This window comes from Salmo salar, chromosome 18 (assembly GCF_965601325.2).
Source record: "Salmo salar chromosome 18, fSalSal1, whole genome shotgun sequence".
In the NCBI taxonomy this organism is placed as follows: domain Eukaryota; kingdom Metazoa; phylum Chordata; class Actinopteri; order Salmoniformes; family Salmonidae; genus Salmo; species Salmo salar.
In genome coordinates, this window is record NC_138308.1 from 81,271,256 (window position 1) to 81,293,686 (window position 22,431).

Below are 22,431 nucleotides of genomic sequence, written 5' to 3' on the forward strand. Positions count from 1 at the left end.
CTCTCTCCTTCCATCCATCTCTCTCCTCGTCTCTCTCTCCTCTCCCTCCCTCTCTCTCTCCTTCCATCCATCTCTCTCCCCATCTCTCTCTCCTTCCATCCCATCTCTCCCCATCTCTCTCTCCTTCCATCCATCTCTCTCCTCGTCTCTCTCTCCTCTCCCTCCCTCTCTCTCTCCTTCCATCCATCTCTCTCCCCATCTCTCTCTCCTTCCATCCATCTCTCTCCCCATCTCTCTCTCCTTCCATCCATCTCTTTTCCCCTCTCTCTCTCCTTCCATCCATCTCTCTCCCCATCTCTCTCTCCTTCCATCCATCTCTTTTCCCCTCTCTCTCTCCTTCCATCCATCTCTCTCCTCGTCTCTCTCTCCTCTCCCTCCCTCTCTCTCTCCTTCCATCCATCTCTCTCCCCATCTCTCTCTCCTTCCATCCATCTCTTTTCCCCTCTCTCTCTCCTTCCATCCATCTCTCTCCTCGTCTCTCTCTCCTCTCCCTCCCTCTCTCTCTCCTTCCATCCATCTCTCTCCCCATCTCTCTCTCCTTCCATCCATCTCTCTCCCCATCTCTCTCTCCTTCCATCCATCTCTCTCCCCATCTCTCTCTCCTTCCATCCATCTCTTTTCCCCTCTCTCTCTCCTTCCATCCATCTCTCTCCTCGTCTCTCTCTCCTTCCATCCATCTCTTTTCCCCTCTCTCTCTCCTTCCATCCATCTCTCTCCTCGTCTCTCTCTCCTCTACCTCCCTCTCTCTCTCCTTCCATCCATCTCTCTCCCCATCTCTCTCTCCTTCCATCCATCTCTCTCCCCATCTCTCTCTCCTTCCATCCATCTCTCTCCCCATCTCTCTCTCCTTCCATCCATCTCTTTTCCCCTCTCTCTCTCCTTCCATCCATCTCTCTTCCTCGTCTCTCTCTCCTTCCATCCATCTCTCTCCCCATCTCTCTCTCCTTCCATCCATCTCTCTCCCCATCTCTCTCTCCTTCCATCCATCTCTCTTCCCCATCTCTCTCTCCTTCCATCCATCTCTCTTCCCCTCTCTCTCTCCTTCCATCCATCTCTCTCCCCATCTCTCTCTCCTTCCATCCATCTCTCTCCCCATCTCTCTCTCCTTCCATCCATCTCTTTTCCCCTCTCTCTCTCCTTCCATCCATCTCTCTCCCCATCTCTCTCTCCTTCCATCCATCTCTTTTCCCCTCTCTCTCTCCTTCCATCCATCTCTCTCCTCGTCTCTCTCTCCTCTCCCTCCCTCTCTCTCTCCTTCCATCCATCTCGCTCCTCATCCCCAGTGGTGTACTGCCCTGAGCTGTCTCCTCCAGAGAATGGTTTCTTCATCCAGAAGGTGTGTAATAACCAGTTCAACGCTGCCTGCGGGGTGCGATGCCAGCCTGGCTACGACCTGCAGGGCAGCGGCATCAGACTGTGCCAGCCAGACGGGACATGGTCAGGCTCTCCACCCAGCTGCAGAGGTGAGAGGGTGGTAGAACACACACACACACACACACACACACACACACACACACACACACACACACACACACACACACACACACACACACACACACACACACACACACACACACACACACAAACAACAGAAATGAAGTACGCAAACACACACACACACACACACACACACACAAAACAGTATTGAAGTATGCACACACACACACACAAACACACTAATGAAGTATGCACACACACACAGTAATGAAGTATGCCACACACACACACACACACACACACACACACACACACACACACACACACACACACACACACACACACACACACACACACACACACACACACACACACACACACACACACACACACACACACACACACACACACAGTAATGAAGTATGCACACACACACACACACACACACACACACACACACACACACACACACACACACACACACCACACACACACACACACACACAGTAATGAAGTATGCACACACACACACACACACACACACACACACACACACACACACACACACACACACACACACACACACACACACACACACACACACACACACACATGTTGTATATAGTCAGTAAGAGGGCTTGTTAAGTTTGGGCAGGGTGTGTGGAGTTAGTAAGTTTGGGCAGGGTGTGTGGAGTTAGTACGTTTGGGCAGGGTGTGTGGAGTTAGTACGTTTGGGCAGGGTGTGTGGAGTTAGTAAGTTTGGGCAGGGTGTGTGGAGTTAGTAAGTTTGGGCAGGGTGTGTGGAGTTAGTACGTTTGGGCAGGGTGTGTGGAGTTAGTACGTTTGGGCAGGGTGTGTGGAGTTAGTACGTTTGGGCAGGGTGTGTGGAGTTAGTACGTTTGGGCAGGGTGTGTGGAGTTAGTACGTTTGGGCAGGGTGTGTGGAGTTAGTAAGTTTGGGCAGGGTGTGTGGAGTTAGTAAGTTTGGGCAGGCTGTGTGGAGTTAGTACGTTTGGGCAGGGTGTGTGGAGTTAGTACGTTTGGGCAGGGTGTGTGGAGTTAGTAAGTTTGGGCAGGGTGTGTGGAGTTAGTAAGTTTGGGCAGGGTGTGTGGAGTTAGTAAGTTTGGGCAGGGTGTGTGGAGTTAGTAAGTTTGGGCAGGGTGTGTGGAGTTAGTAAGTTTGGGCAGGGTGTGTGGAGTTAGTACGTTTGGGCAGGGTGTGTGGAGTTAGTAAGTTTGGGCAGGGTGTGTGGAGTTAGTACGTTTGGGCAGGGTGTGTGGAGTTAGTAAGTTTGGGCAGGGTGTGTGGAGTTAGTAAGTTTGGGCAGGGTGTGTGGAGTTAGTAAGTTTGGGCAGGGTGTGTGGAGTTAGTAAGTTTGGGCAGGGTGTGTGGAGTTAGTAAGTTTGGGCAGGGTGTGTGGAGTTAGTAAGTTTGGGCAGGGTGTGTGGAGTTAGTAAGTTTGGGCAGGGTGTGTGGAGTTAGTAAGTTTGGGCAGGGTGTGTGGAGTTAGTACGTTTGGGCAGGGTGTGTGGAGTTAGTAAGTTTGGGCAGGGTGTGTGGAGTTAGTACGTTTGGGCAGGGTGTGTGGAGTTAGTAAGTTTGGGCAGGGTGTGTGGAGTTAGTAAGTTTGGGCAGGGTGTGTGGAGTTAGTAAGTTTGGGCAGGGTGTGTGGAGTTAGTAAGTTTGGGCAGGGTGTGTGGAGTTAGTAAGTTTGGGCAGGGTGTGTGGAGTTAGTATGGAGACTGTCTGGCTGCTGTGTCAACGTATTCCCTGTAGATTGAGATCGTGTGTGTGTGTGTGTGTTTGGCTCACTGCCTGGGTGCCTTCCTGCGCGTGCATGTGTGCGGGTGTGTGCGTAGACGTCTGTATGTCTGTCTCTCTGTCTGTCTGCCTCCCTGTGTCTGCATGCGTTCCAGTGCGGGACCTCCCAGCCAGTTAAGGCATCAGGGAGGGGGTCTCCTAAAAGCCTGTCTCTCAGTGGTGCTGAAAACCAACCCACTAAACACACTCTTCTAGACCTCAGGCTGACACGGACCAGCCCTGCAGGATCAAGGTTTTTATTAAGGGATTTTTGCAGGAGAGCAAATGATAGTTCTCAGATAATATTTAGCTAATGTATTAGACAGATGAATCATTCTTTTTTTTTTCATTCCTCCATTTAATTTTTGTATCTCCTTCATTCTCTTCTACTTGATTCCTCTCTCTTTTTGTAAATCTTTACCCCCCTCCCTCTACCCCCCCCCTCTCTCTCTCTCTCTCTCTCTCTCCTCTTTACTGTATTTTTGTCATTGCGGTCAGACCGACCAGTATTTAGGTTTTCCTCTGTATTTCTCTGTTTCAACAACAGTGTGCTCCTGTCCTGCCCTATCACCGCCCCAGCACGGACACATGAACTGTAGCGAGGGTGGCGCCTCCTACAGGTCGGAGTGTGACATTCGCTGTGCGGAGGGCTACAGGCTGGAGGGAGACGCCAGGCTCAGCTGTCAGGCTGACTCACTGTGGAGCGGGATCCAACCACGGTGTGTGGGTAAGCCTGCAGGAACCAATTATCCCACTCTCCCCCTATAACCCCACTGTACCCCACTAAAAACATAGCATCTAGAACAGGGTTATCTAGAACAGGGTTATCTAGAACAGGGTTATCTAGAACAGGGTTATCTAGAACAGGGTTATCTATTTTGGATGCAATTTGAATGGCGGTTATGGAGAGAGAGAGAGAGAAAGACTGCGAGAGAGTGCTCGCGCGAGCAATGATTTAAAGCAAAGATATTCGAGTGACAGGCTGTTTTAAAACTCTGCAGCTGCAACAACAACAAAAAATCTTTACAATAAAAAAACAAGCCAGATGGAGATGGGTGAATGAGACGCGTATTCGCTCTTTATATTACTGTAGCATAGACTATTCTGCAACAAATGTAGGCCTACCTGTCACCAGAAAAAAAGTTCCCATGATGAGATGATAGGTCTACATGCACTGTGAACTGCGCTCCATACTGAGATGGGCTGTCTGTCCCCACCCTGAGCGTTAATTCATCATGCAGAGGCCGTAGAGAAGCCAGATTTAGACATTGCATATAATTTAACAGTTCCATTTCACGCCATGCTGTTCACATAAATAATTTATTATAATTTACTGTTATCTCGCAGCTATTTATCCCGGGAAAAGGGAGTGGTTTTGGTAGCCGGGTTCCTGCCATTCAACCCCTAAAACCCCCACTCTACCCCCACTCTCACCCCTAAAACCCCCACTCTACCCCCACGCTCACCCCTAAAACCCCCACTCTACCCCACTCTCACCCCTAAAACCCCCACTCTACCCCACTCTCACCCCTAAAACCCCCACTCTACCCCACTCTCAGCCCTAAAACCCCCACTCTTCCCACTAAAACCCCGCTCTCCCCCACTCTCCCCACTCTCCCCCACTCTACCCCCCACTCTCCCCCTTACCACACTCTCCCCACTAAAACCTCACTCTACCCTGCTCTCGCCACTAAAACCCCACTCTACCCCCACTCTCCACACTAAAACCTCACTCTACCCCCACTCTGCCCCTTACCACACTCTCCCCACTAAAACCTCACTCTACCCTGCTCTTCCCACTAAAACCCCACTCTACCCCCACTCTCCCCACTAAAACCTCACTCTACCCCCACTCTGCCCCTTACCACACTCTCCCCACTAAAACCTCACTCTTCCCTGCTCTTCCCACTAAAATCCCACTCTACCCCCACTCTCCCCACTAAAACCTCACTCTACCCCCACTCTGCCCCTTACCGCACTCTCCCCACTAAAACCTCACTCTACCCTGCTCTTCCCACTAAAACCCCACTCTACCCCCACTCTTCCCACTAAAACCTCACTCTACCCCCACTCTGGTCCTTACCACACTCTCCCCACTAAAACCCCACTCTACCCCCACTCTCCCCACTAAAACCTCACTCTACCCTGCTCCTCAAAAAGTTCTACAGCTGCACCGTTGAGAGCATCTTGACTGGCTGCATCACAGCTTGGTATGCCAACTGCTTGGCATCTGACCGCAAGAACATCACTGGGGCTGAGCTCCCTGCCATCCAGGACTGATACCAGGCGGTGTCAGAGGAAGGCCCTAAAAATGGTCAAAGACTCCAGCCACCCAAGTCATAGACTGTTCTCTCTGCTACCACACGGCAAGCGGTACCAATGCACCAAGTCTGGAACCAACAGGACCCTGAACAGCTTCTACCCCCGAGCCATAAGACTGATACATAGTTTGATAAATAGTTAACCAAATAGCTACCCAGACTATCTGCATTGACCCTTTTTACACTAACTTTTTTGACTCATCACATACAGTGCTGTTACTGTTTATTATCTATCCTGTTACTTTGTCACTCTATTCCTAGTTACAGTGCATTTGGAAAGTATTCAGACCCCTTGACTTTTTCCAAATTTTTTACGTTACAGCCTTATTCTAAAATGGATTAAATAAAATGTTTCCCTCATCAATCTACACGCAATACCCCATAATGACAAAGCAAAAACTGGTTTTTAGAAATGTTTGCAAATGTATTCAAAATTAAAAACAGAAATACCTTATTTACATAAGTATTCAGACCATTTGCTATGAGACTCGAAAATTGAGCTCAGGTACATCCTGTTTCCATTGATCATCCCTGAGATGTTTCTACAACTCGATTGGAGTTCACCTGTGGTAAATTCAATTGATTGGACATGATTTGGAAAGGCACACCCCTGTCTATATAAGGTCCCACAGTTGACAGTGCATGTCAGCGCAAAAACCAAACCATAAGGTTGAAGGAATTGTCCGTAGAGCTCTGAGACAGGATTTTGTCAAGGCACAGATCTGGGGAAAGGTACCAAAACATGTCTGCAACATTGAAGGTCCCCAAGAACACAGTGGCCTCCATGATTCTTAAATGAAAGAAGGGCCTTGGTCAGGTGACCAAGAACCTGATAGTCACTCTGACAGGACTCCAGAGTTCCTCTGTGGAGATGGGAGAACCTTCCAGAAGAACAACCATCTCTGCACCAATCAGTCCTTTATGGTAGAGTGGCCAGACGGAAAGCACTTCTCATTATAAGGCACATTACAACCCTCTTGGTGTTTTCCAAAAGGCACCTAAAGGACTCTCAGATCACGAGAAACAAGATTTTCTGGTCTGATGAAACCAAGATTGAACTATTTGGTCTGAAATCCAAGCGTCACGTCTGGAGGGAACCTGGCACCAGACCTGAAATAGCTGTGCAGCGATGCTCCCCATCCAACCTGGCAGAGCTTGAGAGGATCTGCAGAGAAGAATGGGAGAAACTTCCCAAATACTGGTGTGCCAAGCTTGTAGCGTCCTAGCCAAGAAGACTCAAGGCTGTAATCACTGCCAAAGGTGCTTCAACAAAGTACTGAGTAAAGGGTCTGATAACTTACAGCACCAGTTAGACATTTAGACACTCCAACTCTTTCAACGGATTTTCTTTATTTTTGCTATTTTCTACATTGTAGAATAATAGTGAAGACATGAAAACTATAAAATAACACAAATTTAATCATGTCGTAAGCAAAAGTATATTTGATTTTAGATTTTAGATTCTTCTAAGTAGCCACCTTTTGCCTTGATGACAGCTTTGTAGGTTGAATGTCTCTGTTTGGCTTCGGATGAAAGGCTTTCTAGACAAATATATATCTCACACACACACACACACACACACACGCACGCACGCACGCACGCACGCACGCACAGGCACACACACACACACACACACACACACACACACACACACACACACACACACGCACGCACGCACGCACAGGCACACACAGACACACTCACCACACAGAGGCACCACCACAGGTCAGGCACACAAACACACAAAAACAGGGCAGAACGGTTGTGTTTTGCCCACAAACCTCCGGCCACTCGGTGTTGGCCTCTATTGAGTCACTGTCTCTCTCTCTCTTTCTCGCTCTTTCTCTAGCTATTTAAAAGCTACAGACGTGTACTGCCTAACCAAAGGCACTCATTTCCTTTGTGTTTATCGACTACAATCTCCCCCGGAGTAGGAGGATGAGAGAGTTGTGAGTTAAAGTGTGTTTGTGTGAAGGTCTGAGCGCGTCGCTACAGACTGTCATCATTACTGTTCCTTTCACAGTGGTACTTCAGTACTCTGGTTGCTGCTACTGCACCATGGGTTCAAATATCATTTCAAATCTTTTAAACACTTTAAATGTTTGCTTTAACCAGCCTGGAGCGCTAGGTGAGCGGGGTTGGGACTTTTGTGACTTTTCTATTGGTTCAATTGCAACAAGCATGCTCAATCAAGCCAAGTTTGAGTATTTGACAAGTATTAGAAGTAGTATTTGAACCCAGGTCTGGCTGCTACAGTGTTTAGTGTTTGTTTGTGTAGATGTGTAATGTGATCACTGATTCGCTAGAGAGGGATGGGCTGTTTTATTTTAATCTGATGAAATGTTTACTGTTGATTTTATAGTCCTCATCCCTGCCTCTTGCCTCGTAGCTTTTTCCTATTGCTTTTCCTACGACTCTAACTCCATCTAAAAGCCAATAGACTAGGTTCTGGGTCAAAGCCACACACACACTTTTTGTCCAACAATTCATACAACACCTTGTCTGTAATAGTTTTGTGGTCTTAGAGACATTTCCAGAAACATTCTTGTTTCTTTTGTACTAAAACTGATTTACTGCTCCTGAAAATAGGTTTATTGCGACTGAGCAAGCCTTGTTCAAGGCCAGAGAGATTTGATCTCTGTAGGGTGAAAACTCAGGAAGCAGGTTAACGTGCTCCAAGCTTTTTCTCCTCTCTTTCTCCCCCAGTTCAGTTACTGAGACTTGTTGTGCTTCTCTGCTTCATGTAGTGAACTCAATTTGTTGTGACTCTCTCTCTCTCTCTCTCTCTCTCTCTCTCTCTCTCTCTCTCTCTCTCTCTCTCTCTCTCTCTCTCCCTCTCTCTCCTCAGAGGTGCGTTGTCCCCCCATAGTGACTCTGAGGAACGTTCTGCGGTCGCCCCCTGCCTGTGGAAAGAGGGAAGTGAAGCCTGGCACCATGTGCCGCCTCGCCTGTCGCCACGGTTACAGTCTCCAGGGAGACGTGGACGCACGCTGTCTCGCCTCTGGGGACTGGAGCACTAACGTCCACAATGCCACCTGCACAGGTAACAACACCTAGCATACTGTGTGAGTGTGTGCATACATGTATGTGTGTATGCGCAAGAGACAGTTTTCCATGCACCCCTTTTGCTATTTCTGTACATTCCTTTCCATGTGAATGGTGCTAACCTTCTGCTGAGAGATGTCCCTAACACAAACCATACCAGAGCACAGCAGAACCAATCGCTGTGCTTGAGGACTGGGGGAACAACACTGTAATTGCATACAGCTTCTCCAGATGCTTTACAGGTGAAACAGGTGGCTGTAGAATGAGTTCTGTTTGGAGGAAAAGATGTCGTAAAGATAAAACGAGTGGAGAGAGGGATGGGGATGCCGTTGAGATGAAAAGAAAGAGGGTTACAGGGTCAGTCATCCATAGGAGTTATAGGCCAGGATGGAGTTATGGAGGCCAGGGTGGAGTTATAGAGGCCAGGGTGGAGTTATGGAGGCCAGGGTGGAGTTATGGAGGCCAGGGTGGAGTTATGGAAGCCAGGGTGGTTATGGAGGCCAGGGTGGAGTTATAGAGGCCAGGGTGGAGTTATGGAGGCCAGGGTGGAGTTATAGAGGTCAGGGTGGAGTTATGGAGGCCAGGGTGGAGTTATGGAGGTCAGGGTGGAGTTATGGAGGCCAGGGTGGAGTTATGGAGGCCAGGGTGGAGTTATGGAAGCCAGGGTGGTTATGGAGGCCAGGGGGGAGTTATAGAGGCCAGGGTGGAGTTATTGAGGCCAGGGTGGAGTTATAGAGGCCAGGGTGGATCTGCTCTGGTTCTGTTCTCACTGACACAGCTGCACTCCTCATCCCTCTCTTTTTTATATGGACAGAGAAACAAAGAGAGAGAGAGAGAGAGAGAGGGAGGGAGAGATAGAGAGGGAGGGGGAGAGAGAGACGGAGAGGGAGGGAGGGAGAGAGAGAGAGAGAGATGGAGGGAGGGAGAGAGATGGAGATGGAAGGAGAGAGAGAGATGGAGAGGGAGGGAGAGAGAGAGATATGGAGAGAGAGAGAGAGACAAGGAGAGACAGGGAGAGATGGAGAGGGAGGGAGAGAGAGAGAGAGAGTGAAGGATGAGAAAGAAAGAGCTGACCTGGTTCCAGTCTATTACACTAACAGGGAAATATTTCCAGTCCAATAAAGGGAAAACCTTGTCAGATCTGATCAGAACGCTGTGTGTTTAGGAGGGATACCTCACTAAATGGATCCTTTCCAGCTGTGAACTTTCACACAAAACCCAGTAAAGCAGTCTTCTCTGTTGACATTGACCTACCTGGCTTAGCAAAGGTTAGAGAGAGTCTCATACACCCTAGAGCGGTGGTTCTCAACTGGTTTTGGCTACGGACCCAAATGGACCAGGTTGTCTCAGTCACAACCCAATATTTGCACTGTGATTCTTTATGCCGAAACGCAATCTGGAAAACTATTTTTATATTGACAGTAAATGTAGCAGTTATATTAAACAATGGAACAACATTCACATCATTTCATTGTCAATAATTCCACATTTCTCATATACTTGGTGAAGAATGTTGGCAAGCTCATTTGTTTGAGACCACAAATATTGAAAATACTGTGATTGAAAAATAGTTTTCAAAGATTAAATAATTAAAAAAAAATGTAGGTTCATTATAATTTCAACACACTTTCTTCCTGGTATTAGTTGTTTAAATTTAGACTGGAGTATTTTTTTCATCCCCCGCAAAAAAAATATAAAATAAATAAATCCACATTTGCAACCCACCAGTTCAGAACCACTCTCCTAGAGGGTTAACGTTAAGGTAATTGATGTATAGAAAGACAGCGACAGCTGTAATCGGAAATGAGGTGATGTCAATAATAGAGACAGACACATAATTGGCTAAGAGGTGATGATGTCAACGTGGCGGAGTGTTTTAACTCTGTAATTAAGAAGAGGGGGCTCTGACGTGTTGCGTTAGAGGGGTCAGAGGTTAGGTGTGACATCACAGTCACTCCCTCAGTGTCATGACGACGTGTGATAGAAGGACGCGTCCCAAATGGCACTCTACTCCCTATGTAGTGCACTACTTTTGACCAGAGCCCAATGGACCCTGGTCAAAAGTAATGAGAATAGGATGCCATTTGGGACGAAGCCCAAGTCTCCTCCTGGGTTTGTTGCGTCAGTTCATGTCCTTCTTTACCGTTTATTGTTCTTAGCAGAGTTGGAGTTAATTCCGTCTAAATTCCTGTCAGTTGAGGAATGGCACTCCTATGAGTAAGTCCCATCGTGTCCAAATTTCACTGACTGGAATTGAAACCAGATTGACTCCGACATCTTGCTTGTTAGGTTTTTGGGGGATTTTTTTGCCACCTCTTTATCCATCCACTCTGATTCTTAGGACTGTCGTTTATCTGTTGTTTATTTTCTCACTCTCTCCATCCAGATTCGGAGCGCCCGTGGATCCTGTGCCCCAGAGACGTGGTGGCAGAGACGGACGAGCGGCGTGGCACTGCCAACATCAGCTGGAAGGTGCCCACTGCTACTGACAACTCTGGGGAGGAGGTGAGGAGAGTTGTCTCTTTTCCCCTCCAGGGTGTTAGTGTGCACCTCTCCTGAGGTTCATCTTTTCTCTGTGAAGAGCTTTTCCCAAAGAGCAACAAGGTGCAGAACATCAACTCAAACCAAGACCAAGCAGTAGTGTAAAGGAACAAGGGAAAAACTCTCAAGGAAGGAAGAATCCTTTACATGACTAATCCTGTGAAGGAATCAATGAGAGATGATGAATAATACTCCTAACAGTCATCTGTGACCTTTGCCCTCTAGGTCCTGGTCCAGGTGAAGCCTGTGTACACCCCACCCCAGCTGTTCCCTATAGGAGAGGAGAAGATCATCTATACAGCGACAGACCGTGCTGGGAACCAGGCTAACTGCACCTTCACTGTCACTGTCATAGGTGAGGTCAGGTCACAACCACATCACAACCAACCACATATCACAACCACATCACAACCAACCATCAGATCACAACCACATCACAACCAACCACCAGATCACAACCACATCACAACCAACCACATATCACAACCACATCACAACCAACCACATATCACAACCACATCACAACCAACCACATATCACAACCAACCACATATCACAACCACATATCACAACCACATCACAACCAACCACATATCACAACCACATCACAACCAACCACATATTACAACCACATCACAACCACATATCACAACCACATCACAACCAACCACATATTACAACCACATCACAACCACATATCACAACCACATCACAACCAACCACATATCAAAACCACATCACAACCACATCACAACCAACCATATATCACAACCACATATCACAACCACATCACAACCAACCACATATCACAACCACATCACAACCAACCACATATCACAACCACATATCACAACCACATCACAACTAACCACATATCACAACCATATCACAACCAACCACATCACAACCACATATCACAACCAACCACATATCACAACCACATCACAACCAACCACATATCACAACCACATATCACAACCACATCACAACTAACCACATATCACAACCATATCACAACCAACCACATCACAACCACATATCACAACCACATATCACAACCAACCACATATCACAACCACATCACAACCAACCACATATCACAACCACATATCACAACCACATCACAACTAACCACATATCACAACCATATCACAACCAACCACATCACAACCACATATCACAACCACATATCACAACCAACCACATATCACAACCACATCACAACCAGATATCACAACAACATCACAACCACACCACAACCAACCACATATCACAAGCACATCACAACCAACCACATATCACAACCACATTACAACCAACCACATATCACAACCACATCACAACCAACCACATATCACAACCATATCACAAACAACCACATATCACAACCATATCACAAACAACCACATATCACAACCACATCACAACCAACCACATATCACAACCAACCACATATCACAACCAACCACATATCACAACCACATCACAACCAACCACATATCACAGCCACATCACAACCAGATATCACAACCAGATATCACAACCACATCACAACCAACCACATCACAACCAACCACATATCACAACCACATCACAACCAACCACATATCACAACCACATCACAACCAACCATATATCACAACCACATCACAACCACATCACAACCAACCACATATCACAACCACATCACAACCAACCACATATCACAACCACATATCACAACCAACCACATATCACAACCACATATCACAACCACATCACAACCAACCATCAGATGACAACCATATATCACAAGCACATACCACAACCACATACAACCAACCATATATCACAACCATATATCACAACCACATATCACAACCAACCATCAGATCACAACCATATATCACAACCACTTATCACAACCACATCACAACCAACCACATATCAAAACCACATCACAACCACATCACAACCAACCACATATCACAACCATATCACAACCAACCACATCACAACCACATATCACAACCACATATCACAACCAACCACATATCACAACCACATCACAACCAACCTCATATCACAACCACATCACAACCAACCACATATCACAACCACATCACAACCAACCACATATCACAACTGCAAATCACAACCACAAATTCCAACTTTATATCACAACCACATCACAACCAACCACATATCACAACCACATCACAACCAACCACATATCACAACCACATATCACAACCACATCACAACTAACCACATATCACAACAATATCACAACCAACCACATCACAACCACATATCACAACCAACCACATATCACAACCACATCACAACCAACCACATATCACAACCACATATCACAACCACATCACAACTAACCACATATCACAACCATATCACAACCAACCACATCACAACCACATATCACAACCACATATCACAACCAACCACATATCACAACCACATCACAACCAACCACATATCACAACCACATATCACAACCACATCACAACTAACCACATATCACAACCATATCACAACCAACCACATCACAACCACATATCACAACCACATATCACAACCAACCACATATCACAACCACATCACAACCAGATATCACAACAACATCACAACCACACCACAACCAACCACATATCACAAGCACATCACAACCAACCACATATCACAACCACATTACAACCAACCACATATCACAACCACATCACAACCAACCACATATCACAACCATATCACAAACAATCACATATCACAACCATATCACAAACAACCACATATCACAACCACATCACAACCAACCACATATCACAACCAACCACATATCACAACCAACCACATATCACAACCACATCACAACCAACCACATATCACAGCCACATCACAACCAGATATCACAACCAGATATCACAACCACATCACAACCAACCACATCACAACCAACCACATATCACAACCACATCACAACCAACCACATATCACAACCACATCACAACCAACCATATATCACAACCACATCACAACCACATCACAACCAACCACATATCACAACCACATCACAACCAACCACATATCACAACCACATATCACAACCAACCACATATCACAACCACATATCACAACCACATCACAACCAACCATCAGATGACAACCATATATCACAAGCACATACCACAACCACATACAACCATATATCACAACCATATATCACAACCACATATCACAACCAACCATCAGATCACAACCATATATCACAACCACTTATCACAACCACATCACAACCAACCACATATCAAAACCACATCACAACCACATCACAACCAACCACATATCACAACCATATCACAACCAACCACATCACAACCACATATCACAACCACATATCACAACCAACCACATATCACAACCACATCACAACCAACCTCATATCACAACCACATCACAACCAACCACATATCACAACCACATCACAACCAACCACATATCACAACTGCAAATCACAACCACAAATTCCAACTTTATATCACAACCACATCACAACCACACATCACAACCGCATATCACAACCGCATATCACAACCATATATCACAACCGCATATCACAACCACATATCACAACCATATATCACAACCGCATATCACAACCACATATCACAACCGCATATCACAACCACATATCATAACCAACCACATATCACAACCATATCACAACCAACCACATCACAACCACATATCACAACCACATATCACAACCACATCACAACCAGATATCACAACAACATCACAACCACATCACAACCAACCACATATCACAACCACATCACAACCAACCACATATCACAACCACATCACAACCAACCACATATCACAACCATATCACAAACAACCACATATCACAACCACATATCACAACCAACCACATATCACAACCACATCACAACCAACCACATATCACAACCACATCACAACCAACCACATATCACAACCACATCACAACCAACCACATATCACAACCACATATCACAACCACATATGACAACCAGATATCAAACCACATCACAACCAACCATCAGATCACAACCACATCACAACCAACCACATATCACAACCACATATGACAACCACATCACAACCAACCATCAGATCACAACCACATCACAACCAACCATCAGATCACAACCAAATATCACAACCATATATCACAACCACATACCACAACCATCAGATCACAACCACATCACAACCAACCACATATCACAACCACATCACAACCAACCATATATCACAACCACATCACAACCACATCACAACCAACCACATATCACAACCACATCACAACCAACCACATATCACAACCACATATCACAACCAACCACATATCACAACCACATATCACAACCACATCACAACCAACCATCAGATGACAACCATATATCACAAGCACATACCACAACCACATACAACCAACCATATATCACAACCATATATCACAACCACATATCACAACCAACCATCAGATCACAACCATATATCACAACCACTTATCACAACCACATCACAACCAACCACATATCAAAACCACATCACAACCACATCACAACCAACCACATATCACAACCATATCACAACCAACCACATCACAACCACATATCACAACCACATATCACAACCAACCACATATCACAACCACATCACAACCAACCTCATATCACAACCACATCACAACCAACCACATATCACAACCACATCACAACCAACCACATATCACAACTGCAAATCACAACCACAAATTCCAACTTTATATCACAACCACATCACAACCACACATCACAACCGCATATCACAACCGCATATCACAACCATATATCACAACCGCATATCACAACCACATATCACAACCATATATCACAACCGCATATCACAACCACATATCACAACCGCATATCACAACCACATATCATAACCAACCACATATCACAACCATATCACAACCAACCACATCACAACCACATATCACAACCACATATCACAACCACATCACAACCAGATATCACAACAACATCACAACCACATCACAACCAACCACATATCACAACCACATCACAACCAACCACATATCACAACCACATCACAACCAACCACATATCACAACCATATCACAAACAACCACATATCACAACCACATATCACAACCAACCACATATCACAACCACATCACAACCAACCACATATCACAACCACATCACAACCAACCACATATCACAACCACATCACAACCAACCACATATCACAACCACATATCACAACCACATATGACAACCAGATATCAAACCACATCACAACCAACCATCAGATCACAACCACATCACAACCAACCACATATCACAACCACATATGACAACCACATCACAACCAACCATCAGATCACAACCACATCACAACCAACCATCAGATCACAACCAAATATCACAACCATATATCACAACCACATACCACAACCATCAGATCACAACCACATCACAACCAACCACATATCACAACCACATCACAACCAACCACATATCACAACCATATCACAACCAACCACATCACAACCACATATCACAACCACATCACAACCAACCACATATCACAACCACATCACAACCAGATATCACAACATCACAACCACATCACAACCAACCACATATCACAACCACATCACAACCAGATATCACAAAAACATCACAACCACATCACAACCAACCACATATCACAACCACATCACAACCAACCACATATCACAACCATATCACAAACAACCACATATCACAACCACATATCACAACCAACCACATATCACAATCACATCACAACCAACCACATATCACAACCAACCACATATCACAACTGCAAATCACAACCACAAATTCCAACTTTATATCACAACCACATCACAACCACACATCACAACCGCATATCACAACCGCATATCACAACCATATATCACAACCGCATATCACAACCACATATCACAACCATATATCACAACCGCATATCACAACCACATATCACAACCGCATATCACAACCACATATCATAACCAACCACATATCACAACCATATCACAACCAACCACATCACAACCACATATCACAACCACATATCACAACCACATCACAACCAGATATCACAACAACATCACAACCACATCACAACCAACCACATATCACAACCACATCACAACCAACCACATATCACAACCACATCACAACCAACCACATATCACAACCATATCACAAACAACCACATATCACAACCACATATCACAACCAACCACATATCACAACCACATCACAACCAACCACATATCACAACCACATCACAACCAACCACATATCACAACCACATCACAACCAACCACATATCACAACCGCATATCACAACCACATCACAACCACATATCACAACCACATATCACAACCACATCACAACCAGATATCACAACAACATCACAACCACATCACAACCAACCACATATCACAACCACATCACAACCAACCACATATCACAACCACATCACAACCAACCACATATCACAACCATATCACAAACAACCACATATCACAACCACATATCACAACCAACCACATATCACAACCACATCACAACCAACCACATATCACAACCACATCACAACCAACCACATATCACAACCACATCACAACCAACCACATATCACAACCACATATCACAACCACATATGACAACCAGATATCAAACCACATCACAACCAACCATCAGATCACAACCACATCACAACCAACCACATATCACAACCACATATGACAACCACATCACAACCAACCATCAGATCACAACCACATCACAACCAACCATCAGATCACAACCAAATATCACAACCATATATCACAACCACATACCACAACCATCAGATCACAACCACATCACAACCAACCACATATCACAACCACATCACAACCAACCACATATCACAACCATATCACAACCAACCACATCACAACCACATATCACAACCACATCACAACCAACCACATATCACAACCACATCACAACCAGATATCACAACATCACAACCACATCACAACCAACCACATATCACAACCACATCACAACCAGATATCACAAAAACATCACAACCACATCACAACCAACCACATATCACAACCACATCACAACCAACCACATATCACAACCACATCACAACCAACCACATATCACAACCATATCACAAACAACCACATATCACAACCACATATCACAACCAACCACATATCACAATCACATCACAACCAACCACATATCACAACCAACCACATATCACAACTGCAAATCACAACCACAAATTCCAACTTTATATCACAACCACATCACAACCACACATCACAACCGCATATCACAACCGCATATCACAACCATATATCACAACCGCATATCACAACCACATATCACAACCATATATCACAACCGCATATCACAACCACATATCACAACCGCATATCACAACCACATATCATAACCAACCACATATCACAACCATATCACAACCAACCACATCACAACCACATATCACAACCACATATCACAACCACATCACAACCAGATATCACAACAACATCACAACCACATCACAACCAACCACATATCACAACCACATCACAACCAACCACATATCACAACCACATCACAACCAACCACATATCACAACCATATCACAAACAACCACATATCACAACCACATATCACAACCAACCACATATCACAACCACATCACAACCAACCACATATCACAACCACATATCACAACCACATCACAACCAACCACATATCACAACCGCATATCACAACCATATATCACAACCGCATATCACAACCACATATCACAACCATATATCACAACTGCATATCACAACCACATATCACAACCGCATATCACAACCACATATCACAACCACATATCACAACCATATATCACAACCACATATCACAACCGCATATCACAACCGCATATCACAACCATATATCACAACCGCATATCACAACCACATATCACAACCATATATCACAACCGCATATCACAACCATGTATCACAATCACATATCACATCCACAAATCACATATCACCACCACATCGTAACCATAACACCACCTTATTGTAACCATATCACAACCAACATCACAAGCAAATCACAGCACATCACAGCAATACCAATGTGAAACGTGTGATTGCGATCAGGACCCTAAGTTTTCCCTGACCTCAAGACCTGACCATAAAAAACTCCAGGCCCCAGTTATAGCCTACAGGCTCTAGTCATACTGTATCTTTTAAGTAGCGCCCAGAGTTTGTCCTGGTCAGGTTACGTTATCAGGAAATACTTCTGGTAGTTCCTATTTCCAATGACTCGGTTAGTGGGAGCGCGGTGCTTAGAACTCCAGAGTTGTGTGTTTGGATCCCGCGTGGGCTGCCACATGCAGTAGTCCCTTTGGATAAAAGCTAAATAACAAGTCTACACAGTAGGCACAGGTGGCAAACGCAAGTGTGCCCAGTGTGTAATATAAGGGTGTCCAGTGTCACACACTTAATACTCTCAGAAACCAAGGGGGAAGCACTGTGGTAGCCCCAAATATTTCCATATGCTATTATGAAGGAACGAAGTGGCTTTTCATTAGACACATGTTTAAACACATACAGTACCACTAAAATGAAGAACATAACATACCCTACTTTACCATAGGGTTACACTATATTGTTATCCGATTGTGGGAATACTACTACCTATATACTAATATACTGATATAAGTCCTAATATAGGATAGCAATAGTGCTCAACACTAAATCACTCCAATTAGTCCAGTTAGTTAACATTCAGCTGGAGATTGTTGGTTGTCATGGTCAAGCTTTGTCGTCTCCCTAACAACAGTGATGGTGTTCCTTTCTAGATACGGCGCCCCCTGTGATTGACAGGTGCAGGTCACCGCCCACTTTCCAGGCCACAGACACGCAGGCGGCCGTCTCCTGGGAGGTGCCACAGTTCTCCGATAACTCAGGTGTGTGGTATCCCAGACTGCACCTCTTCCGCTCCTTCTCTCTCTCTCTCTCTCTCTCTCTCTCTCTCTCTCTCTCTCTCTCTCTCTCTCTCTCCACACTCCAGAGCGACTAATGGTTAGACAGGGTCATTTCCGTCGGGTGACTGGAAAAAGGAGACAGAGAGAGAGTGAGAAATAATGGCAAAGTGTGTGCAGGTGTTTAAAAAAAAATATGATTTCACCTTTATTTAACCAGATAGGCCAGTTGAGAACAAGTTCTCATTTACAACTGGGACCTGGCCAAGATAAAGCAAAGCAGTGCAACACAAACAACAACACAGAGTTACACATGGAATAAACAAACTTACAGTCAATAACACAGCAGAGAAGTCTATATACAGTGTGTGCAAATGAGGTAAGATAAGGGAGGAAAGGCAATAAATAGGCCATAGTTGCGAAATAATTACAAGTTAGCAGTTAAGCACTGGAGTGATAGATGTGCAGAAGATGAATGTGCAAGTAGAGATACTGGGGTGCAAAGGAGCAAAAATAAATGAATAACAGTATGGGGATGAGGTAGTGTGATGGGCTATTTACAGATGGGCTATGTACAGGTGCAATGATCTGTGAGCTGCTCTGCCAGCTGATGCTTAAAGTTAGTGAGGGAGATATGAGTCTCCAGCTTCAGTGATTTTTGCAATTCGTTCTAGTCATTGGCAGCAGAGAACTGGAAGGAAAGGCGGCCAAAGTAGGAATTGACTTTGGGGGTGACCAGTGAAATATACCTGCTGGAGCTCGTGCTACGGGTGGGTGCTGCTATGGTGACCAGTGAGCTGAGATAAGGTGGGGCTTTACCTAGCAAAGACTTATAGATGACCTGGAGCCAGTGGGTTTGGCGACAAATATGAAGCGAGGGCCAACCAACAAGAGCATACAGGTCGCAATGGTGGGTAGTGTATGGGGCTTTGGTGACAAAATGGATGGCAGGGTGTGTGTGACAGTAGAATGGTGTGAACCAGACAGACAGAGGGACAGAGGACGTGCGGTATACAGGACAGTGTGTTTCTGTCATCACCATACTATTAGGGGCCGTGGTTTCTTAGGGGCCGTGGTTCACTTCACTTCAGACATCTGAGAGATACAGGTATTTTTATTGGGAATATGCTGAACTATAGAAACGTTTGTGGACATACGCACATCCTTAAAAATGTTGGTGCCAAAACGAATCTTCGTCAGACCTGAAGGATGGAAACGTTGTCAATAAAGGAGTGAATTGGGAGTATAGTTAGTGTGTGCTTTACAGATATGCTAAGCTAGAAACACTTATGCAATAATATACTAATTATAGAGTCATATACAGTAATGTATATTCCTTCAGTTTACTATACCACAAAAAGTTACATTATAATTTCTACTATATATTGACAACTAGTGCTCCAGGGTCCTTGTCCAAAAACTGTCAGAGAGGTGTGCTGATCTAGGATCAGGTTCCCCCTGTCCATATAATCTTATTCATTATCATGTCAAAAAAGGCAAAACTGATTCTAGATCAGCACTCCTACTCTGAGAGCTCTAACACACAGTATTCGGTGCTGGCTAATATGAAGGCCATGGCGTCATAGATCACCTAATAATGAACCTCTGTGGCTAGCACAGAGAACACACGCACACACACACACACACACACACACACACACACACACACACACACACACACACACACACACACACACACACACACACACACACATACTGTACAGACATATACACATGTCAAAGGGTGATGTTAGTACTGGACCTCTCTGGCTGGCTGACCCACAGACTTGCTGACAGAGAATCTGGAGAGCTCATGTTTCAGTATGCAGTAAGGAAGTGTTTCTGTGTGTGTGTGTCAGTAAACAACTGAGTCAGGAACAGTGTAATTTATAGACAGGATATCAGACCTCAGCTATGTTTCAGTATGCAGTAAGGAAGTGTTTCTGTGTGTGTGTGTCAGTAAACAACTGAGTCAGGAACAGTGTAATGTATAGACAGGATATCAGACCTCAGCTATGTCTCAGTGAGTTTGATGACTTCACTCAGTATGCAGACACAGGGTCTTGCTTAAATGCAAGCACAGACACACACACACACACACACACACACACACACACACACACACACACACACACACACACACACACACACACACACACACACACACACACACACACACACGTCATAGGGTAA

General features: G+C 45.0%; 1 protein-coding gene across 2 annotated transcripts in view; it reads left to right on the forward strand.

Moving 5' to 3' along the window:
- LOC106577822 (sushi, von Willebrand factor type A, EGF and pentraxin domain-containing protein 1) overlaps positions 1-22,431 on the forward strand; it is a 192,557-nt gene that overhangs the window by 64,327 nt on the left and 105,799 nt on the right. For both annotated transcript variants that reach the window (XM_045701416.2, XM_045701415.2), the window contains exons 5-10: positions 1,284-1,463; positions 3,785-3,964; positions 8,407-8,601; positions 10,990-11,108; positions 11,370-11,499; positions 20,116-20,223. In XM_045701416.2, the coding sequence (XP_045557372.2) occupies positions 1,284-1,463; positions 3,785-3,964; positions 8,407-8,601; positions 10,990-11,108; positions 11,370-11,499; positions 20,116-20,223 (912 nt within the window). The remainder of the gene's footprint in view (positions 1-1,283; positions 1,464-3,784; positions 3,965-8,406; positions 8,602-10,989; positions 11,109-11,369; positions 11,500-20,115; positions 20,224-22,431) is intronic.